General features: G+C 42.9%; 2 protein-coding genes across 3 annotated transcripts in view; both read right to left on the reverse strand.

Annotated features, from left to right (window-relative positions):
* Positions 1 to 344: 344 nt before the first annotated feature.
* On the reverse strand, positions 345 to 3,965 carry RPL37A (ribosomal protein L37a). Its single transcript, XM_064661266.1, has 4 exons — positions 3,591 to 3,965; positions 2,448 to 2,576; positions 1,133 to 1,215; positions 345 to 498 (listed from the first exon to the last, which is right to left on the reverse strand). The coding sequence occupies exons 1-4, from the start codon at positions 3,948 to 3,950 to the stop codon at positions 435 to 437; spliced, it is 636 nt and encodes a 211-aa protein (XP_064517336.1). The 5' UTR covers positions 3,951 to 3,965; the 3' UTR covers positions 345 to 434.
* A 3,661-nt stretch (positions 3,966 to 7,626) lies between these two features.
* Positions 7,627 to 24,173, reverse strand: part of SMARCAL1 (SWI/SNF related, matrix associated, actin dependent regulator of chromatin, subfamily a like 1) — a 38,454-nt gene continuing 21,907 nt past the window's right edge. For both annotated transcript variants that reach the window (XM_064661264.1, XM_064661265.1), the window contains exons 10-17: positions 21,318 to 21,458; positions 15,691 to 15,909; positions 14,841 to 14,911; positions 12,576 to 12,678; positions 11,336 to 11,518; positions 10,740 to 10,840; positions 9,103 to 9,199; positions 7,627 to 8,713 (exon numbers count right to left, since the gene is read on the reverse strand). In XM_064661264.1, coding sequence (XP_064517334.1) covers positions 8,507 to 8,713; positions 9,103 to 9,199; positions 10,740 to 10,840; positions 11,336 to 11,518; positions 12,576 to 12,678; positions 14,841 to 14,911; positions 15,691 to 15,909; positions 21,318 to 21,458 — 1,122 coding nt within the window. In that variant the 3' untranslated portion in view covers positions 7,627 to 8,506. The remainder of the gene's footprint in view (positions 8,714 to 9,102; positions 9,200 to 10,739; positions 10,841 to 11,335; positions 11,519 to 12,575; positions 12,679 to 14,840; positions 14,912 to 15,690; positions 15,910 to 21,317; positions 21,459 to 24,173) is intronic.

A 24,173-nucleotide genomic window follows, 5' to 3' on the forward strand; every position in this document is an offset into this window, starting at 1 on the left:
CTGGTGGGGGGGAGGGAGAGAAAAATCAAAAACTGAGCCTGGGAAGAAGGGAGAGTTGAGTGGAATCAACATTTGGTTTTATTTCTCATTTTATTTCTCATTATCATATGATATGACTGGTAATAAACTAAAGTAATTTACCCAAGTCAGGTCTGTAATGGCAAGTAGGTAACTAGATCTCTCCCTGCCCTTATCTCAACCCACAAACCTTTTCCTTGTATTTTCTCTTCCCTGTCCAGCTGAGGAGGGAAGTGATGGAGCAGCTTTGGCGGGCACCTGGCATCCAGCCAGGATCCACATGTAACACAACAGACAGAACTTCCTGCAGGAAAGACGAACATGACTGTACTCCATTACCACCTTTTTATTGGTAAAAGGACAGATCTTGACAATGGGAAAAAAAGATGTTTCACATGGAGAACAGGAAGTAGCTTCTACTGGTCTTTCAATTCTTTCAGTCTTCTGATGGCAGATTTGACTGTCACTGCAGAGGTGGTACTGGAGGAAGAAACAGAGTCATTTGCATGTGGCAGCAGAACAACTGTGCCAGTGTTATCTTTTTTTTAAAGAAAGCACAACTCATTTCGAACAGTTATCGTCTGATTGCGCTGTCAACAGGAGTCTAATTCCACTTCTATTTTCATGACAACAAAGGGTAGGCCTTGGCCTACAGAAGCACATGCAGCTTCACAGGCTACATCTTAACCCAAATTACCCAGTCATGCACCCACCACATGCACATGGTGTGGGCTCAGCTCCCTCACGACTGTTACATGTGGAGCAACAGTGTCTTCTGTGGGGGAAGGAGAGTAAAGAAAGGGAGTAAGCAAGAGCACTTGCACAATAAGGGCTGTCATGATTCAGTGCTTTTACAACAAAAGGAAAACATGGAAATAATTTTTTTTGGAGTAAATCTGGTTTTGCCTATTGCAAAGAATAGCGATCAAATACAATTTGATCCACTGCAATCAAATTTTAACAAAGCAGGCAACACCTCCCATGTCACTAACTCAACACAGATCTACTTAATGGTTAGTAGATTAAAATTTAAAAAAAGATAAAAAATCAAAAGCTGTATTATGCCTCAGCTACACAAGAATAAATGCCGATAGGAGCTTCTTCATTTCCTTACTTGTAAGTCCAGGCACCACCAGCAACTGTCTTCATGCAGGATCCACAGTGCCAGATACCCACAGCCTTCCTCTTCATTTTGGTCTGCAATAAAAGGGGGAGAAAAAAAAAAATCCCTCTATCAGCTGAAAAAGCCAAAAAACCAACTTCAGGCGAGGACTTCAGCATCACACCACAGCATTCCTATAAGCCTAGTTAAGACAAGCAAGGATCAGGCAATCTTTTTACTCCGATTCTGCAGAACGGGGGAAGTCCACCTGAAACACTTTTTCATTCAGATATAAAGTGCATCTCTTCTAAACGCATCATCAAAAATTCAGCTCTTTTTGAAGGAGAAAAATAGTAAGGAGATACATTGGTCATAGTAACTGATACTCTGACCTGGATTTGGTGACTAATGTGACAGCACTGTTCCCAGTAATCCCTGGACAACCCAAGATTGTTGTAAACCAGATACCCTTCAAACAGCATCTAAAGAGTCAGTGGTGGGTCTTGAACTCCTCTCTCCTGGGCAAGTATCCCTCACCTTGCAAAGGTGTCAACAGGTTTGCCTAGACCTATGCCTGATCTAGGCAGCTCTGCAAAGGGGGTTATCAACATTCTCACTTCACATGACAAAGATACCAAGTTAAAAAAAAAACAACACACAAAAACAATAACAAACCAACACAACCCCCCAAAAAACTCTGATGAAAATACTTTTAAATTCCCAGCCACTTACAGATACCTACTCTACAGATAATAATAAAAAAATATCTGGGCAAAGCACAAGCTGATGGGCCTCTTAAACTGTTGAAAACCAGATTTAACAGTGAATTTTGATTAGGTACATGAGCAGGTAAGATTACTGCTTATCAGAAATTCTTCCCCCTCCACAGTTATATGGCACACAAAAGTATGCAACTGCCATCAACAGTTTTTAGTGGGAAAAAGCAAGCTCTCTTCCTCCTCCAGGTATGCTGTAAAGCTACTGAAGGAAAATAAAGGCTCAAATCATGTGTTAATTATCAAGATAACAATTCTGATAATTATCAGAATAATTCGCTTTAATTCTGTCAGATCTATTTTATTAGAGATGTAATGGCAAAGCTGCTCAATCTTTTGCATAATGAAACATAATTTATGATTGTTTTCATTTAACTACCACTAAACATGCATGTGAAATGTATATTATTGTCTTTTTCATGGATTCTGACAGTAGGCCAAAGCTCACTATACACTAATCACTGTCTCGAAACTCCTGAAGCATCAAATTGCCTTTCTAGCACCAGAAACAATATGATTCTTAAAGATTTTTTCGAGGTAAGATCTCTCACCTTGCCACAGAAGGAGCAGGTATACTTGGCATGCTGGCTAATTTCAATCTTCTTCACCATTTTCCTAAGGGATGCACCGTAACGGGTCCCATATTTACCCACAATTCCGACCTTCTTGGTGCGCTTGGCCTGTTGGGAGGCAAACCACAGTAAGCTTCAACTTTACAGAGACTGCCATCTCCTCAGCTGCTTCCTTCTCCTGTCACAGCAGTGACCTAAACCGGGGCTGCTGCCTCCCGCCCCCATTGTAAAAAGTGACTGTTCACAGAATGGGTCAGGTTGGAAGGGACCACAGTGGATCATCTGGTCCAACCTCCCTGCTCAAGCAGGGTCATCCCAGAGCACATGGCACAGGACTGTGTTCAGATCCTTCTTGTGTATCTCCAGTGAGCGAGACTCCACGCCCTGTACTGGGCAACCTGTTCCAGCGCTCAGTCACTCGCACGGAAGTTCTTCCACGTATTCAGGTGGAACTTCCTGCGCATCAGTTTCTGCCCGTTGTCTCCTGTCTATTGCTCGGCACCACCGATTAGAGCCTGGCTCCATCCTCTTGGCACCGCCCCTTTAGATATTCATACACATTAATGAGAATCCCTCCCAGCCGTCTCTCCTCGAGGCTGAACAGGCCTAACTCCCCTCAGCCTGTCCCCGTAAGGGAAATGTTCCAGTCCCCCAATCACTCTCTCTGCCCTCCACTGGAGGAGCAGTTAGGAAATGACGCCAGGCTGCCGCAGCCTCAGCCTCCCTCACAGCTTCTGCCGGCAGTGTAGCCGCCAGGCCCAAGCACAGCCCGGCTCTCTCAGGAGCGCTGTGCCGCCCGATTCGCCCCCGCGGCCCCTCGCGGTGCAGCCGCTGCGAGCCCGGGGCCGGCTTGTCCCCGCCGCCTCCCCGGTCGCCCTTCCCCGCTCCCGGGCCGCCTCCCCGCGACGGCCCAAGCACAGCGAGCCGCTGTGGCAGCCCAGCGTGGGGCCGCGGCCCGCTGCGGGACACGGCGCAGAGCCGGGCCCGGCCCCGAGGGCTCAGCGCGGCTGCCCCGGGGCGGATGGTGAGGGATGGTGAGGGATGGTGAGGGATGGCGAGGGATGGTGAGGGATGGCGAGGGATGGCGGGGGATGGCGGCGGACGCGCCCCGGCCACACTCACCATCTTGCGCCGGCGCCGACGGGGAGAAGGATCCCCGTGCGCAGGGCCGGGCGGAAGTGACGCGCAGGGCCGGGCGGAAGTGACGCGCAGGGCCGGGCCGGGGTGGGTCCCGCTGTCCCTCTTGGAGACACCCCCTGCACGGGAGTTCCCCTGAACAAGAGGGGCGAGCGCTCCCTGGGACAGATTTCCTGGAGAGGTTGTGGAGTCTTCCTCACTGGCCCTACACATGAACTGTCTGGATGCAGTCCTGTGCCCTGTGCTCTGGGATGACCCTGCTTGAGCAGTGAGGTTGGACCAGGTGATGCCCCGTGGTCCGTTCTGTGACACTGTGGAACCCAACGTGAGAGCCAAGCGGTACATGAGCCATGAGCCCCAGCACTGCCGGAGGGAGATGGAGCGCGGGGGCTCAGAGTCCTGGGCTTCCACCCAGGGAGGTCCCACTAGGATAGGAGATGGGGCAGTTACATTCACTGACTTCGTTTTTAAAGAGAAAGTAGTAGATAGATGTCAGAATTAAAACAGGAACAGAAAACCTGACTGGAACTGCAGAAAGATGATGATGATGATTTATCAGTGAGGACAAATTCTCATCTTGGAACATACCAGCCCTAAACCAAAAGGTTTCAAGATAACCTGACCTGATGGAACCAAGGCAACTTCCTAATTTCCTCAGGGTTATCTACTGTTGAGACAACCAGCCCTGAAAGCCTTTGTGTGTCGATGCACAGGTGGCTCTCAGCACCCAGACAGGTGTTTGGGGAACTGGAGGCATTTCCACCACTAGCACCAAAATGTGGTGTCAGCAAAACATACCAATGCCAGTGAGCTGCAATGCTCATATGAGGATTAGCAACCCATTAACCTCCATTAAGAAATGTAATTAGTTAGCCCAAGAGCTTTTTAATGTAAGATCCAGCTATAGCTCATCCCCTCCTGCCAGGAAAGAGCCAGAGCTTCCCAGTCCACCTGGAGAAACCATCTCCAGGTGCTTTTTGCAGGTGCTTTTCCTCCCTTCCTGACAGCTCCATACCCACCCTCGCTGCCTTGATCCATGACAGCCCTCCTCTTTACTTGCAGTCTATTTAGTTAGTAAGGAATTAATGAATCAAGTGTACCCTGCCACTGTGTTAGTCTTTCCCTGGCTGGGGACTGTACTTTCAGAGATGCTCACAGACAGATGCTGCATCCCCTCTTGGCTCTTGCTTTGAGGGTTTGAACACGCATAGTTTTAATTTTCATGCCGGGCTCCTCATTCCCTGATCATCCCTGTAAGCTCTTCTCCTGGGAGCTGGTAGGCCAGAGCCATGTTCCAGATGAGGGCTCAGCAGGGCTTTAGGCAACGGTATTTATATCTCCCTGTGTTGAGTCAAAATCTCATTTGATATATCCTAGGAATATATTTGCCCTTTTCAGATCCTCATCATAATGATGACTCACAGGATGCAGCTCTGATACCGACGTATTAGAAGATTAAAACAAAAAGGGAGGGGGGAAGAAAGTAAAAAGTTCCTTTGGCTGCTTAGGGACGATATAGTTAAAAAAATATAAAGTGTCAGCCAACACATCCAGACAGAGAATCTACTGCTATTCTCCGGTCTGTATCTAAAGAGTTAAGTTTTCTGTGAGAGTATAGTGCATGGTCATACCCTTCATCTACTAGTGTTACAGACAGCTCTAGCAACAACTAAACCCAGCCCCCTCGGATGACAGCCATTCCCAGCACTGCCAGAGTAAACACAGTTTCCAAGTGACTGAGAAGATAATGGATGCAGACAGGCCAGCTTGGCTTTACTTTAATAGTCCACTGCCTTGAACTCTTCAGCACATGAAGATGGCCAGCCTGGGACATGTAGGAGATTTAGTTTGAACTGCTCCAGCTTATTGTGCAGGTATTTTTACCTGTTGTTCCTGGTTTGGCATCCTTCTTGAAAACGCACCTTTCTCCAGTGTGGGTGGGAGCACTGATGCAGATGTACAAGCAGGCGTCCAGCCACAGCAAGATGCTCCAAGGTCCAGTAAGATGGGTCCTTCCCTTTCCTCTGCTGGGCTTTAGATAATGCCAAAAAGCTGTGTCATCTTCAATGGGCAGGTGCAAGAGTCCCCAAGAGTGCTGCATGTTCCCAAGTCTGCCTGTGGGTCTGTCAGCCTGCACATTACCTTGTACAAGATCTCTTCAACAAGCCTTGGAGATCCTGTCTGAGCCTGCTGGCAGCTGCCCAGCCACCTCCTCACCATATTAATGATGGACTAATGGTGCAGTTGGGATAAGGCTTGCACAGTCTCTCCAATTCCTTGCAGTAATCACTAAAAGCACTTTCCTGCAAGATTCTTCTCCCCTTTTTCATCTAGTAAGGATAAAGCGAATCTCAAGTGTACTTCAAAAAAACCTCTGTATCTCTGCAGCAAACCAGCTGAGATTTTATGGGTCCTAGCAAAGGAAGAGTACACCTAGCATTCCTCTAACAGGCTCGGATTTATCAACATATGGACAAGATAAATAGAGTTCATGAGAAGCAGAATTCTCCAAGGGTACTTACAGCGTATTTCAGAAAAATACTGTTTTGAAATAGTTGTAGCTTTAAAAAGAGGAAAAGAACAACTCCTATAGGAGAAAACAATATGGGTATACAAATAACGTCTTCCATATTTTTTTTTCAGTCAGCAGACAGCAGCATTTCTCACCCCTTACTCACAACAACCCACTTTGCAAGTAGAAAGATCACTTGTCTTATAGACAGATTGAATACTCTGTGTTCAAGATGACAGGCATTTAAAAATGGCAGAAAGTATCTTTATTTCCTGGCCAGTTGTTGAAGCAAGAGCAATGATGTTTAGCTCTCGGTCTCAAACCCAGAGATAAAGCATTTCCTCCAGTAGCCCAGTCACACAACCCTCACTGCTGCTCTCACACCCCAAAGCACCTTCTGCAGTCATGAATGAAAAGCAATTCTCCACCCAGCACAACTGCATACGCAGCCTGTGGGGCATTTCCATGACGACAATTGCTGCAAATGGAATAATGAAACCCTTCAATGCAGGAAAAAATATCTACTATTACGAGGTTGATCTTGCAGCACAAACATTCTTCTCCTCTGCCGTGGAAGAGAGATCTTTTTGTCAGTGTCTGGTATCTGCACAGAGCCAAGCATGCCACCTGCACAGCATATTAGCTCCCGGCCTCCAGGAGCTAAGTGTAAGCCTTCAGTTTGCTTTTCCCCCATACTTCTCTAGAGATTATGGCTGTAAAACATAGATAACTGATACATTTGTGAAATTATATCTTCTCCTGTACTCCCTGGTCACACTGGCTTAACACTAGCCCATTTCCAAGTATCTTCTAGGACTAAGAGCAGAAGCATGAAAGACATTAATCTGGGGATCATGCTACACCACCCTGGCAATAATACACACAAAAAAAAATAAAAACTATGCAGAGATGCCTAAGAATACTAGTTGTGATAAACAAAGCCACTTGCTTTTACATCAAGCCCACATCAAAAGTGGCCTCTAGAGTTTTTGCAGAGACATCACCTCTGTGAAGTGGTATCAGGCCATGCCCAAGGGTCAGCAACTGTGTCACAAGCTCCTGAAAGGAACCAAAGACCAGGTTTGCTCAGGTGCCATTGAGGCTGGGAGGTCAGGCATCCCAGTTCACAGGGCTGAGAGCATGGCAGAGACTATCACAGATCAAAAAAAGGCATTTTAATCACTGCATCAAACAACAGTGCTGCTTTTGGCATTCTTAGTGTAAACTGCACAGAGCTGTAATGGGAGCAAATAACAGGTCCCAGTATACCAGCCTAAACATCTTATGGAAGTAACTCTTGATTCACCTATAAGCAAAGTATCATGGGAGTTTCCCATTTGAAAGTTGATGTGTTTTAGAAAGCACAAAAAGGACATATCTTTCAGACATTGTAAGTACTTTTAAGAAAATGTTAATATTTCAACTGCATCACATACTTCTCAAGCTTAAGGTCCAAATGGGAGATGAAATGCTAAAACAGAAAAAGTATCAAAAGCTTGGGAACCACAATTTAAGAAAAACTTTTTATTTAAACAGTTTATTCCAGAATCAGTGTCTTACAAAACAAGAGCAAAACTCTGCACATGTCCCCCTCTCCTCACTCACCTGTAGAAATTAGTCTTGAGTCTTGAAGAAAACACACACACCCTCCCTGAGAAGCCAGACTTAATCCCTGGCAGTTAGCACAAGCTTTATTCTCTACTGACACAAGAAGCACACACCATGGAGCAGCTCTTAAGATTCAGCAGATGAGGTCAGAGATGAGAGTGCTCAGGCAGATGTGCCTATCAGGCAATGCACACTTCCTGGCATACAGTTATACTGCTTAGTTTCGAGGTACCGACTGCTCTTTTCCCTTGTCTTCCCCACATCCACAAAACATCAAAATCTGTCTGGATCTTTTTTCCTCATGGCCAAATGGAATATCAGAAAGCCACTTTGTGAGCGACTCAAGTAGGAACTAAGTTTGCCGGTGAACCAACTCATATAAACACAGGCTAGAACTCTTGGAGATGGAAGACTGATTGTTAAAAGCACTCTACAGCTGCTGAGGAGTTGGTTTTCACAACAGTTCTGCCTTGTGGACAGACAACTGTTACCTGCTTTTTAAACCAAACAACTGTGGAAGCCAACATGCTGAAACACAGCAGCATGCTACTTGCCCATGGCCATTCAGTCATCAGCAAACCCGAACTGCAAAACCTGCAGGCTGCCAGGTGTGCACTGCACATCTGTCAGACTGCCTTCTCATTGTTTGAGATGAAACATGCTAGAGATACAGAAAACTTAAAAGTCTTTTATTTTTGAAAACTGAAAAATAAAACTTGATTGTTTTTTTATTTTTTAAGTAAAAAAGATCTCTTAGTTGCCATCTCTTTTGCTGTCACTATTACACTTTAAAAAACTCCTCAATACGCCGCTTTTTTTGGGGACTCACTGAACATGTTTTTGCTTCTTTATCTTGCAAGACACTGTCAGAGTCAAACTCACAGCCAGCATCAGCTGCCTCCAAAAGCAAAGCATCATCAGCATCATCTCTGCTCTCAGAGAAAGTCCTCTGGAAAAGGTCATAGATGGTCTGCTGCTTTGGATCAGGCTGAGAAAACAGAACAGACAGAGTCTGCATGGATTGTCATATAAAACCTAGTGAGCAACAATCACAGGATGCTCCCCCCGAGACAGTGCATTTTTGTGTACAGATTGTACTATGTATGACACACACACACATATACCTCATACATATATATATACACTCAAAGACATACAAATAATATGGAGGCTAACACATCTCCTTCCAAGCAGCAGGTTTGGAACATCTCTGTGGAGGGTCTAAGTCAAGACATGGATCTTGGGAGGTGCTGGAGAATCTGGTCCATGGCATTAAAGGCAGAACAGGTGTAAGGTCAGCCTGCCAATCTATATTACACAAGCCAAAACCTGTTCAGCCTCTCCCAGGGACCACCAATATTCTTTCAGGTCAATTACCTTAGGACAGTAATTAGTGGACTCAGCTGTTTCAGAGAAATTGGTTTCTGAAAGACCAGCTTCGCCCAGCACTTTGATCTTCTCTTGAATCATTGGCCTAGGAGAGATAAATGGATTATTATTGAAAGGAAAAAAGCATCATCAAGGACACTGTCCTTTAATATGTGTAGATGAAAAAATTATATAACCAGGTATAAAGATGTTTTTTCTACCAATGCCTGTTGGTTCCTTAACCTGTCCTGCTCCTGTTTATGATGACTGTATGCTGTCTTGGGGTATCAGTCAATCCAGTTTAAACAAGTATCAATCAATTATCTAAGTAACAAGAAGAGGATTTAGGGCTATAAATATTTGGAAAACACACATATCCAACAGGGAAAGTAGTTGACTAAGGCAACACCAATGGTATGAAGCCAGAACAAGAAGATGCAGCTAAAGGGACCCTAAATAGCCTGTGTGTTCAGTCTCCAAGGCAAGCAGTGGTAATCCCCAACAACAGACACATCAGCATTTCAAGGATAACTCCCAATGTACAGCAGGAGGAAGAATCCATCACTGGCCCAAGAGGCAGAGAGGTCCCAGCTGCACCTGCAGACCGGACACTTTGAAAGGCACAAAGGCCATGGCACAATTAATGCATTAACCAAATAGCCTTGTCGTCTTGATCTTTTTCCCATCTTTAAAAAGAATGCCACTGTCCTTTCAAGAGCCATATTTCCTTCCCATTAAGCACTAATGACTGCACAGACAGCATTTCACAAATAAAGGCAGAATTACTGTCATTAACTTTCCATGAAATTTAGGCAATGCATCAGTTTCCAGATCCCTGCATTGTAGGGTTATAATTATTTGCCATCATGATATTCTGGGAACTGCACAAGTTCACTGAGTTCATCTGTTCCTTTAAACAAGGTAATAAAGATGTAATTTTGGACTTTAAATGAACCAGCTGGTGGATAATTTCTTTTCATCGTTTGCAGGTCAGTTCCCTTGCAGCACTGAAGATTCCTCAGATCCTCCCCACCCCCAGATGTCAGCTTCCCCAGCCCTAAGGACTTGTGTCCACTGATGACCCTCACAGCAGCCAAAAAGACTCATACCACAACTATCCAGAGGTGGGTCAGTGGCACTTTTTTAATCCATCTGAAGGACTCACTGAAGAGCAAGAGGACAGCAACAGTACAGTCCTCCTTCACAGCTCCCTGTCCAAGCACTCAGAAGCCAGGTTGCTCCTCAGACCGAATTTACAATACACTGAACCATCTCCACTGTCTGCTGACTTTGCTTGAAAATACTCAGCATTTTACAGTACCCTAGCATAGGAATGTTATCTAAGACAACTCCTTCTCCTTATACAGAGGCTGTAATGGTTTTAGATGCATCACCTCCTCCAGAATTTCTCTTAAGGGCCTTTTCTTTGTCAGGTAACTACTTTTATTCCTTCTGCTTGTCAGCCACTTAGTCATGTCCACTGCAACCAGGCCATGTCTCCAGCTCACGGCAGACCTGACTGGCACTTTTTGCTCCTCCCCTCACAGGCTGTGGAAATCAGCACTAACATTAAGCACCTCAGATCACATATGTGACAAACAGGGGAGAGCAGGTGGCAGGAGAACCAAAGCATCTTTCTCTCTTACCATAAGTAGTCATCTGCTGTGCCTCTAGCCACCAGGTAGTGAACATTAACGGAGCTGGTCTGTCCAATTCGATGTGCCCGATCTTCTGCTTGGATCAAAATCTTAACGTAAAAACATGACAAATACAAAGTGAGAACTGCAGCATCTAAGAAACAGTGTAAGCACCAGGGGATGGAAGATCTCATTTCTTGTGCTTAGCAACTGTTTCTTATCTGGATCCTGTTAACACCTATATCCTCAAACACAGACTAAGCCAAGAAGTAATCTGGTACACCAGGTTCCCAGCATCTTTCAAAAGTAGAGGGTCAGCATTGATGATGGACCCTTTCAGATCTTGGTTTGGCGAGCTGTTAAGAGCTCTGTCAAATTAAGAAACAGGAGCATGTTTCCCTTTCATGCTATCTTCTCCAAGACAGCAAGCTGTGTAACCAGCTTCACTGGTTCAAGCCCAGGCACCTGAGGTTGCAGAGATAGGAGACATCAGAGAAAGCAAGAGAAAAACCCTAGAGAAAGTCCCCTGCCCATTATATCTCCTAATCAGCAAAATTTCTGCTCTCCAGGGAGCATCCAACCCCTGTCCCCTCCAGGACGCTTACCCCTGGGTTCCAGAAGAGCTCTGCAAACACCACCAGGTCTGCAGCAGACAACGTGAGGCCCATGTTTGCAGCAGTGAGGGAAAGGACAGCCACAACCTGCTTCTCTGAGAACTGGAACTTTTGGCACAGAGACTGCCGCTCGACTGAAGGTGTGGAGCCGTCGATGCGAATGTACTCAACATGCTGTGAAAAGGCACAAGGTACTGTTTAGAGACCTTCTGTCCCCTTTCCCTTATACTCCTTCCATGTCTTAGTGGATACCATTTCCCTTCCCCATGGCAGAATCAGAAAAGTAAAAAGGCAACAGTTATATTTTTAAGACCTTTCCTAATCTTTCAGGCAGAAGCACTGTAGCTCAGTATACAACATACCTCCCCCTCTGTCCAGTGTGTGACTTGCTCCCATGCCCATTCTTCTCCCAGAGTCCAGCACAACAGGAAGGACAGCAACAAGCTCGGGTACAGTGGAAAGGCAACTAGCTTAATACAAAGCTAATCACTGTCTCTGTGCTGAAGTTACAGCTGGTACAACCTCCCCAGCCTCCCTAAGTATTCCCCCATCTGCAGTGGGAGGAGATGTGAAGACATCTCAGTTGCTCTGTGGCAGGCTCAGGACAGGCATGGCAAACTTGTGTGATGCAGGGCCGTAACTCTTCAGTGTCCAGTGCTGTCATAGAGCAAAGTCACCACTGCCACTGTGGTTTACAGGTTGGAATATTATCTTAAACCATTCTTTGCACTGCCCCAGCAGGACCTACAACTCTTTAGGAGCATCCATGGAAGTCTCAAATGAAAAATTAGCCAAACAACTTTGGAGTCAAGAAAGATGATTTGCAGGTCTGCTGAGTCTCCCTACAGTGTTCCAGTTCAAAAACATAAGAGCACCACAGAGGTAAAGGCAGGCAGCCATAGTGGGCTTGGGTTGTCGCATTCTGCCTCTGAGGAAAGCCTGGAGGACAAAGCAGAGACTGCCACACAGGGTAATAGTCCTCCAGGAATTCACAAGGTCCGGGGAAGATGATGGAGATTAAAGAACATTAATACAAAGTGCATTCTGTGAGGCATTCACCCTGACAGCTCAGCTCCCTTGGTGAAGGGCACATTCAGAAGCACAGCAAGTAGAAATTATCTCTGCCACTAACTTTCATAAACTATCTGACCGGCCATAACTCCAGGGAGCTCTTAAACTGCTCTGAGGCTGGAACAGTGACAAAGTTAAGGCAACTCAGTCAGTCACTTACTTTCTTCTCCAGCTCTGCAACAACTGCATCCAGCATTATCTTGTGATGAGCAAACACCAGGAATTTATTATTCCCACTTTCCAGTAACTCCAGGATGTATTCTCTACATGGAAGAGGAAAAGTATGAAAACCCTATAAAATTATGTGCTGAGACAATACAGACTTGGCTCTTTGAAGCCACTGCTCATCTACACACAGGCACTAGGAAACTGGCTAGCATAAAGAAAGCTGCAGTAAAGTGCAAGTAGCAAGTCAAATCTCCTATAGATTAAAAATGACATTGAAGGAAAATTCACTCATTTTTTGATCACCACATCTGAACAGCTGCCTACATTTATACTTGGGGACTAATGAAAATTAGTTTATTATATCCTACTTGAAACATGACATCCCAGACCAATCAACTGAAGGTCATCTACACTTAATGACAATCTCACCCATCCGTATTTCTAACTTTTAAACAATCACAATACAGTAAAATATGCTGTATGCAATTATACTTTCTGCATTTAGTTAGGATTGTTTTTATTTTAGAAGAAAAGATCTCTAAACACATAGATCAGAATATCCTAAAAGTACCCTTCTCGCAAGGGTTCACACTGACAATTTACTCCAGTTTAACAATCTAAATACATCAGCTATTTCTAGGAGTTATCCATATGCATGCAGGCTAATGGCCAATGAAAGGCAACAAGTCTCCTTTTAAATGCAGTTAAGAGGTGTTAATTAAATGAAAACATCTGGCTTTTCCCATGGACTAATAGCAAAGCTACAGAACCCATGTAGTAACCTGTGTTACAATCAGGTCAGCTGGAGCCTATGCAGATGACACAAATGTCATCTTTTCTTTGGAATAGCAAAATTGTTACAAAGATCAGGAATACCAAGTTCTTTGCTAAATACAACATAACTTAGGTCAGCAGCAACTGTCAGAAATCACTAGGCAGGATTTCCAGTGCTGTATTAAGATTTATCAGTTCTTTGCAGACAACCCCCAGGGTTCATGATGATCAGATCCCAGTTAATGAGAGTATCATTTAACAAAGAAATCTGGGAGGGAAGTGGGACTGCTGGATTTTAAAACAAACATCAAAGCAAACATTCAGTGTACTAAGCAGGTGCCAACCAACACATCACAATTATTTTAATACCTCATTCCCATATTCCATTTAACAAATGGCAAGTCATTTCAATGGAAGCAATGGAAGACCTGTCAACAAGGGTAAAATATGGGAAGTGCTGATGATCATAGGACAGTACCATTTCCTAGATGGTACTGTACCTTAGCAGCTTATAGTAAGTGATATTTTAAATGCTCCTAAACCCTAGAAAAAAAATGGACAAGTTCCTACCAGAGAGTCAAGTAAACAACACTTCATGGTTTTATATTCAGTTCATATTTGCAACTGAAATAAAAACAAGAAAGTCTTCCAACTGCTCACTAACATAAAAGGAAGAAACTCTTCTGCAGAAATGAGCACTGGGACACTGAAGTGCAGTTCTGTGCCAAACAGGCAAATTTTGCAACAAGGTCTGAGACTGTGAAATCACACAGTGCACATCAGCTGGTCCTTACATTTAGAGAGCTGTGGAAAGTAAACTGTTTTCATGTTATTATCATACTGCTTATTAGAAAGTTACGCTAAATGACCTAAAGCAACTCCTTTGCAGCCCCAGCAGAAAGGCTAAGGATGAATGGGCATAGAAAGTCACAGAAGGAAATTACTCCTAGGGAAGAGAGTTAAAAGCACACCTATGGTACAAAACTCGCTACTGAGGTCCCATGTGAGCCTTGTGGAACAGCCAAGAATTTCCATAGGGGCTGTGAGATTCCTCGAGCACATTCCAACTAAAGTTCAGTCTATCTCAGAAGCTTTTTGATTCAGGGTTCCTGCTGCAGCAGGACTGCAGCATTTGTTTCCTCAAATTCTGTTGGTACTTGTAAGTTTCATTGCTCCCTCCCTCCTTAAACTGTAATAGGGTCCGGACCAGGGAACTTGGTCCAAGTCCCAAACACCAAGTAATTTTAGATGGTTCAAATGACAGTTTAGATCCATATCTGGAATGAAATCAGAAGACTTATTCAGCCTAGGAACTCTGAGAGGAGAAAATGTTTAGTGCATTGTAATTAACATCAATTTTTTCTAGGCTGACTTTAGGCTATGCTTCATGTCCCTGCACTGTTATCTCTAAGGCACTGTTTCCTGTTCTCAGCAGACAAACACATTTCACAAGGCAGGAATGGAGCAGTGACACACATCTTACATGACTGAGCGGATTTTAGCTTCTGCCGTTCTGCTGAAGAAGACAAGAAGAGCTTCCTTCTCCTGTTGTTTCTGTAAAGAGAAAGACAAATGAATTTGAGTCTCAAAAATGCCTTTTCTCCTTCTTGCTCACAGATCTGGGATATCTGCTGCTGCCAATAAACACTTTGCTAGGAAAAAAACAACATAAAATGCACAACAATAGAAGCCTGGAGGGGGAAGTCTCCTACTCACCTCTGGGTATGGCAGATACTCACACATTCCTGACACCTCCCTTTCTACCTCCTACTCAACTCCTACAAGTTGGATGACAAGTATATCACAAATGCAGCTTTAGTTGAGAAACAGCAAGGAAAATATCCCAAGTTCTTACAGAACTGTATTAGCAACCTAGGAGCCTAGAACATGCATTTACCATCCATACACGGAAAACAAACGAGAAGTAAAAACACACTCTTCACATTTTTGGCTACTGCTCTGTTCACAACACAGCTTAAACAAGGCTGTGTTTTGATAGGCTGAATGAGATTACAGGGCTAGACAGAAGAGTAAGTACAGAGGCAAGAGGTCTGAAAGACAATTAGAAATTATTAACACGAGAGAAAAAAAGAGAGGAAATGGTATTTCACACAAAGGGACAAAGCAGACCACTTACATCAAAAGCAAAACAAGATGAGCTGCTTTGACTGTGCTGTACATTCACTTGAAACTGTGCCTTCACATAAGGTGTGGCTCTGACCTTCTTTGGAACTCAGGTACTGTTTTTAGCTGAATTTTAGCTGTTTTTACTGTTTTTGAATAAAGGTACCTGAAATAGCAATGGCTCATCACAAAAATAGTTTCTGACTTACACTTTTATACCCTTTGGCCATCTTCTTTGCTTCAGCTTCCAAGACAGCTTTGGTCTTTGCATTAATGCCTTCAGGAGCCACCACAACCATTTTGCGTTGCTTTGCTGGAAGCTGGGAAAGCACATCTGATTTCAGACGTCGGATCATGATGGACTCTTCCAGCAAAATTTTCAGTTCAGTTAAGTTGGATGATCCAGAGTAGTCCCAACCCCATGGCATCTGGGAAAGATCAAAGCAGTTATCAATGTCAAACTTACAAGAGACTGGTCTGCGGGCAATCCAAAAGCAGAATAAATGTCCCAAGAAACTGGACAAGGTAAGAACTTAAGGGTCAGGAGGAAGAGACATTTGATAAAAATGGCAGTAAGATAGAAACATACAAACTAATCCACCCAAGGTGAAAAGTTTACTTACAAATTCCCCTATCTACAAGTGCTCAGGGAGGTGCAGGGAAGAGGACTATGCAGAAAGGTGGCAGGGATCCCTACTGCAGCACTACGCCCCAGTATTCATTCTCACACAGCAAGGTGCTGCTCTCCACTTGCAGGTTTGAGCAAGCCAAGAGAACTCAATACAGTTCTGTGCATGCACATTTACCTCAGCTTTAAGCAGAGAGACACAGAAAAATCTTCTCTAACAGCATGAGGACAAACGTCCTTAACCAAGATGCCTTCACAGAGTTGTTACACTTGTCTGTGCCAGGTCAAAATTGCCTGTATTCCACTATGACCTGACTCTTGATCCACTTCCTAACATACTCTGTTTCTGCCATTACATGTTTGGTTCAAACTCAAGCAAACCATAAATAAACTGTGGCCCAAAATACATCACTCCAAACACTGTCTCTTCAAAGTATCATCATTTCAAAGCTCCTCTGAACAAGCCCTTCATTTACTCCTTGAAACGCTCTCCTCTGAACCCTATCCTCTAAGATCCTGTCTGCAGGCAATACACATCTGTTCAATTAATCTCAGCTCATCACTTCTCCTACTTGTAATTCCACAGCCTATCATTTGTTCTCTGAGAAAGAACAACTAAGCTGACCCACAGTGGCATCAAAATTGGTACATTCCCCAAAAGAAGCATCTGTAAACAACTTTCTTTTGGAGAAGAGGTTTTAATGCTGAAGCAAAGGCAAAAGAAAAACCTTTCTTCTGAAATTTCACAAATAAGGCAGGAAATACAGCTACGGTAATACTAAAAACCAAGGTGGGGAGGGAGGTGAAATCTTCCTCACAGCTCTAATTCCAAGTCATATTGGCAGCGTCCAAAAATACAACCTCTGGTCTTGGAATAACAATCCAAAGTAAACCACTGCATATGGATGCAAATTCACTCCTGAAATGCATACAATGGAGGTGTGGGGAGCCTCAGCACCAACCCCTTTGATCTACTGCTCTACTCTTATTGTGCCACATTATTTGCTAAAATAGATTTAACCTTAAAGATCTATATCTCTTTTATTTGTCTTCCCCAAGAGAAACCTGCTGCAACACAGAAATGGAAGTAAAATAGAAAAAAGCTCTAAAGTATTCACTGCACCCTCCATCCTCTCACAGAATGCATGAGACAAAAAACAAATCATACTAACCATGGGGTTAGTCACATTTCTGACTGTATTAGAGGTGGTGCTTTGATGAAACAGGGATGAGAACATGCTGTGGGACAGGAAGAGGAGCAATTGAACAGCTTATAAGCAAGTAAGACCTCTTTGATATCTGGAAGTGAACATTCCTACTTCAGGTTGAGATAAAACAGGACAATCTGCAGTTCTATTGCCATGTTGTACTGATGTGAACCATTAACTGACTTCAGATTCTGGAACTTATGGCCACCATTAAAACTCATTTGACTTAATCTATTCCTACATAATTATGGTACCATCTGATTAGCTACAGTTGGTTCATTAAAGCAAGAAACAATTCAAACCCCAGACACAAAGCCATTTTAAATCTTGTAGAATTAAAACTTTGGCTCTGACAACAGCACACTGGTGTACAGCTAGAGGTAATAAGCCCACCTGGATCTCAGCCAACCCCTCAAAAAGCCAACATGGGTATCACTGCTCTGCTTCCCTGAAACTAGAAATGCAAGATACATCCCTCAGGTCTGTGAAGAGCCAGCTCAAGTCTAGCTGGGTTTATTAGCTTTAGGCACTCTGCAGGAAAGCTGACATTGCTAAGCCACAGTCTTTGTGCTCCCTTTCTGCATTACTTCAGGCTCCATGGGCCCAGCAGAGCAGCTGTACAGAACGAAGGAGGAACCACTGGGCTGTGCCCAGCCCTCTAAGCCCACTGCCCACACTGCTCAGTGCACTGGTAGAGATAACTCAGATTAGGCTACTCAGCAAGACCTACTGCGGGGTCTGGACTCTCCTCAGGCTGCCTCATTCTACTTATGGAGCCCATGTTTGTCCACTTTCCACTTCCATAACAAGCAAGTAATGCATATGCTTTGTGTCCATGTAGCCCAATTCATTTCAGAAGAGCAACATCATCAGAGAAAGAACAAGGCACACAGAGAGCCAATATACCATCTACTGAGATATTAAAAAGCTCATACAGGCAGAGTGCCTACAGTACATTCAGATTATATATTTCTTTCATCGTGCTGGAATAAGTTGCAAACAAGGAAACATACTAGCTCTGTGCTGCACCTAGTGATAAAAAGATAATTATTTTTGGAATTATTAGAATTAAGTTTAGTATACCCTATTGTGGAAAAGAAAAGAGAAAAAAAGAGGGACATTTATTTTGCCAAAATACACATCTGGCTTTGATCCATAATATTCCAGAACACATGCTTCCAACTGTGATTTTCTTACCAAACTGTTACAGCATCTTACATGAGTCAGTAAACTTATTACAGTGTTAGCAGAAGCTGCCAAACTCTTACAAATTCAGAGCATGTGCACAGATAGAAATTATTTAATATTTGCCAACATCACCCAGTTCGAAAAATGAATTCACAGCATGTATTTTGGGAAACAGACTTGAGATAGTTTGTAAATAACAGGTAACATTTCACTTGTATTTTTAAGAATACAGATGCTGGGAGGTTGAATTACAAAATTATAAACTTTAATATCTTTTCTAATAAAATCTGCCAGATATTTGTAGTTTTCTGTCATAAAACCTACTATCTTGAAAGAGAAACTAGTCAGGCTTTAGTTTTAGGTTGAATGGTTCGTGTTCGCCAATTTTTCTTTAATCTTATAATGCAATCAGATTTATTATTAATACCAAAACATTTTTACATAGCACCTTTCATCCTGACAGATCTTCAAAAGCCTTGCAAAACCTCTCTGGTTCTGTGCAATTCCATCTCCACTCATAAAGCTGCTATTTTCAGGACAGAAAGAAGGACATATTTAAGTAATGACAGCAGAAATACCACAACAGTTCTACAGAGAGGATGTAACTCCTAACACAGTTTCAGGGTAGAGCTGCAAAAAGGAACATGAGGGACAGTCTACAGTCATGAAAGAACAACTACAATCATCAAAACACCTTTTAAATTTATTCATTGCTGAGTGGATCTATGGCAATCCAATATTCAGCAGTCCCATTTTTTCCTCTAATACTATCCACATCTCTTCATTTCCACAAGCCCTACTTCTCCAAATAACCAAATTCTTTCAAGGTTCACTCTATCACTGACATATACTGCAGCAAAAAATCCCAGGTGAGCATGGAGAAGACCAGCAATGTTCTACTGTTTAGTAGAGACAGGTCAAACAGAGAAAAAAAATTGTACTAGAAACCCTGCTAAGGTTTTGAAGGGAAGCTGATATAGACTGTGACCTCCATGCTGAGTTTCACTGCAGGTTGAAAACTCATTTACACAGAGTACACCGTTACAACCTGGATCATGTAAAACTATTTTATTTCTTATATCCAATATCCTACCTGAGGTCTGTGTGCCTCACAACTGAAGCAACATGCAGAACTTTATCCTTAAAGGGTTTATGAAACTCCAAACCTACTCAGACTCACATGCTGAAAATCAACTTTCCTTTTTACTGCAGAAAACCAACAAGATTGAACTGCATCTCTTCATTTTTCTCTAGGAAGCATTCTGAACACTACTCAGAAAGGAATCTTTCAATAAAGACAATGAAGCTCAGCAGATGATGTGACCCTCTCCTTCCATATGATAACCTACTATGGATGGAGTCCAGGACTCCAGCTCTGTATCCATGATTCTGCATGCTAATGGCCTTAATCTAATCAATGGCATCAGCACATGAGTACCAATGCCAATTAATTGCTCCTCTGGGTTGCACATTTGAACATACATAGAACAACACTACACTGGCTATGAAATCAAAAGTGGGCATTCAGACCTAAGAAAAAAGGAACTCGAGAATTTTATATAAGACTGCAATAAGAATCTTCTTGAGGGAAACCCTGGTATATGTTGGCTACCCCAAACAGAAAAGCAAACAAACACAAAAGCCCTACAAATAGCTGTAACTATTTTCATGGCATACAGCGATGATGTTCAGTTCTTCAGTAATTATTTTTGAACATGAAAAGGTCATTTAGTCTTTCCAACCACTCTGCTGAAAATAGTTTCCCAGTCTTACAGACAATGAGGCACAAGAAGTTAAATGGATTACTCAAGAACAAAGCAGAGTGTGCAAGTTTGTGCTACAGGTGCGTCCTCACACTGCCAAGCCATTCTGTGCCACGTGCAAACTGCTACATGCTTGTCCTGGAGGACCTGGAGGACAAGACAGATTAGAGGGCTCTTGTTCCAAGGGAACTTTGGTTTCCCCTTTTGTGTCTATGCAACCAGCACAGAAGATCCCTGAGCCTCCTTGTACAACAAGCAGCAGCAAAAGCTGTTCTTTTAGCAGTGTGTGTTCCAATATACACAGCAGCCCTAGGGATGGCAAATCCAAGCACAGCTGAGTTGCCCATACATTGGCAGCAAGGCAGACACCTGCCATCATGGCTCCAAATGCTGGCTTCCTGCAAAACCAAGATCTTGCAGTGGTTGGATTCAATGACTCTATGGAAACTACTGCTGAGCAACTGGTAGAGGAGTTATTTTCAAGATATGCTGGGGATCACATCCATTTCCTGAATTAGAAGAGTGGAATACAAAGATGGACTATAAGTCCTCATTTTTTACTTACCTGGAAGTATAAAATCCAAAATCCCAAGCAACACAGGCCTTTATCAAAGTGACTAAAGCAGACTAGAAACTGGATTTTTAGTTTTGTGATTTTTAATCAATTAGCCCAAACCTGCAGCTGCTTAAAGCCCCCATATTACTCTGCCCATTTAAAACACTCTGGGGGGAAGATTTTATCAGAATAGGCTCCTTTCACCAGTTATGGCATATTTGTTTCTTTTTTCCAAGTTTTTATTTCTATGGCTTCCATGGCAGATTTTGACAAGAAACATTACCACCTCCATGTCTCAGGCCCACCACTGCAGGACCTAGATCTTCTCAGCTTAAGAGCTTTCAAAATGTTACTCTGCAGTGAGACTTTCACACAAGAAAAGATGTAACATCAGACAGAAAGAAGAAGGAAGAAAAGAAAAAGCCCCCACATTTTGAATAAAATACAGTGCTGTTTGCAGAGTCCCAGTCTGCCACTTTCCCCACTGAAGTACCTTCTTGGCATCACAGTAGCGTAGCCCAAAGGAGTGGAATTGTGGGAAAAAAGATGGCTGGACAGCCGCGATCTGCGTGTAGAGCTCCACAGGCCGTGACATGGCAGGGGTTCCTGAAAGCAGGATCACTCTCTTGGCAGCCTGGGAAAGCAAAACAGCACCATTATCATACAGCTTACAATATAAGAAAAACCTAAGTAATCATCCCAGTCCCAAAAAACCCCCAGGCCTCTGTTCAAGTACCCTAAATGGAAGAGTATTTCACCTTCCACAGATACTTTCAGCCATCACTACCTGCAGACACTCAAGGACAGTACTTAAAACTTCTAAGGAGCAGGACAAACCATACAGTTTCTTATTAAACATCCACATGCTGTTAGGGAATGGGGCATCCATCTTTATTACAGTACTTTCCCACTGGCATTTACCCCCTAAACACATTAATATCTTAAGCCTGGCTGAACATTTCATTTGGTATCAGATGTCATAGGAACATGACACACCCTCTCAGGTACATCCCCACCTCCAAAATAAATTCTCTCATAATAAAGTTGCCACAACAAGCCATAAGCAGACTGTCTTTCTAACAAAAGCAGAAGAGATACAAAGAGATAGGATTCTTTTTCTTACTTCTTTTTTCATTTTTTTAAATTCTACTACAAGGAGGAAAAGATGAAGCTGTCTGAAGCAGGACCAGAAGAAGATCTGACAGCCATGGTGAGTCCAGGCACAGTTGGCTGGATGCTAGAACATGACTCAATAAACACAAATCATGCAAGAAGATTGTAAAACATGCTGTAGGGGAGACAGGAAGAGGGTGGGAAACATGTACATAAACTAGGTGCTCCTAAAAAGTGAAGGAAAAAATTACGCTATAGACATGAAAGTCTCCAAGATGCACTTCTACTTTCATACTTTCACTATTACCTAATTCTATTATTAGGTGAGAGCTATGAATTTCTACTGCTATAAATTCACATATAATACTTAAATTACACATGCCTTGCGATTTCCTGCATGGTTTAATGCAGGTTCATTAAAATAACAAAGAAATTCTTGAGTGACATCTGTACCAACAGCTCATTCACATTTAAATGAAAAGGAAAATGAAATTCTTTTATCACTTCACTGAGATTAACAAGTCACCCAGCTCTATTCAGCTGTTTCATGCACTCGCCAACCAAATCTGGTGAAAAAAGAGTTCACAGATCAGCTACCGGAAATTAATTTCAGAACTCTATCAACTATTTAATATAGGTTGTGATCAGTGTGGGACTTGCCTTCTCCAGTCATCCCTATTAAACAGATCAGAAAGAAATGTGACCACCACCAGGATCAGACAATTCCCATGAACATTAAAAAAAGCAGTATGTTTATTGAACTGAGTAAGAGAGGTCAAACCTTTGGACATGTCAGAAGGTAAGAGTTAGTTTGCCCAAGACAGAGGTGCCTATGCTACTCAATGGAGGAAGGAGTCACAGAGACTAGAGATATCAGATGCCATGAGGAACCAAAGTGATCAGGCAGAAATTAGGTCAGCTTTTAAAATTAAGGTAACACTGGAGAACAACTGAGCAGAACCTAGACAATATCTGATGCCTTGCAGAACCCTTTGAAGAGCAAACTGACACCACCCTGAGAAATCTGCTAAAACACAAGACAAGCCAGTCCCACAAGTACAACAAGAAACCTCCATATTAAAGTTGTTCCTCCTAGGCCAACAGAAGGCCATCACCAGAAAAAAAGAAAACACAGAGGTCATACAATTGCAGACATCTCATTTAAAATAACTCTGGATCAAGCTAAAGCAAGGAAAGCACACTCAAAACAGACCAGGGACATAATAAATGCAACATAAACCCAACTCTTGAAAGGTTTTATGCCATTCTCAAGGCTCTTCCTCTTTAGAGGGTTTCCCTGGGAGCTACATGAGATGAGGTTGGAAGACTAATTCTCCAGTAGTCAGGGGAATTAGGCTCCTTCCCCAATCCCTAAATAGGTGTCAAAAGAGAAAATTATGAAGTTACAGGTTACTTGAATTCTAAACTTTTCCAGCTGCTGTTTTGCTGTGTGTCACTAATTTCTGAGCAGACAGGGTATCTATCCAACCACTGCAAGCTTGTACTAAGGGCTGTGACACATCTTCTGATTAACCATTTCAAACAAATTGAAAAGTAAAAAACCCTGACAATAAAAAAAAAAAAAAAAAGAACAAAAACGTCAAAAGACAGTGACTCTACAAGAGCTAGGAAGAACTTGAGAAATTAATTCCAGAAAATTGTGTAACATAGGTGGTCTAACTCATTATTCCAAAGGTCCCTTTTAGTTTTAAAACCCATGACAGATGAAGCTCAAGAAAAAACAGAAGAAAAGAAATCCTAAGAAGACAAATTTCCAAGTGCTAAAGGCTGACTTAAATTCTGGATGAAAGAAATGGGTTTGATTCCCATTTTTTTTCTAGTGGCAACTCATTTGAATAGATGCCAATAAAGATCTGCTCCTGCAGAGAAGTCTCTGCTGATCATTGCTTAATTCTTGTTTCCTGTTGAACCTTCTGTGCTGCCAAGAGTGGGAGCTTAGCCTCTTCCTTCTCAGGTCTGTAAGAATAATATGGAACACCACCAGAGAAAGTAAGATTGCAGGGACCAGAAAGGACTTTCTCGCAAAATCAGATCTGTTAGCAACTGATATATATTTCCACATAGAAGAACTAACATCAGCTGCTCAGTTGAATTTAGGTATGGAATTCATGGAGCTAGTGGAGACCTGGTCTGCAGTTCTCATTTACTAAGTAAGGTGAGACAAATATGGCTTTGTAGCATTTCACAATACACCAGCAAGAATTAATTCCACAGG

Source organism: Pseudopipra pipra, chromosome 7, assembly GCF_036250125.1.
Source record: "Pseudopipra pipra isolate bDixPip1 chromosome 7, bDixPip1.hap1, whole genome shotgun sequence".
Lineage (NCBI taxonomy): Eukaryota > Metazoa > Chordata > Aves > Passeriformes > Pipridae > Pseudopipra > Pseudopipra pipra.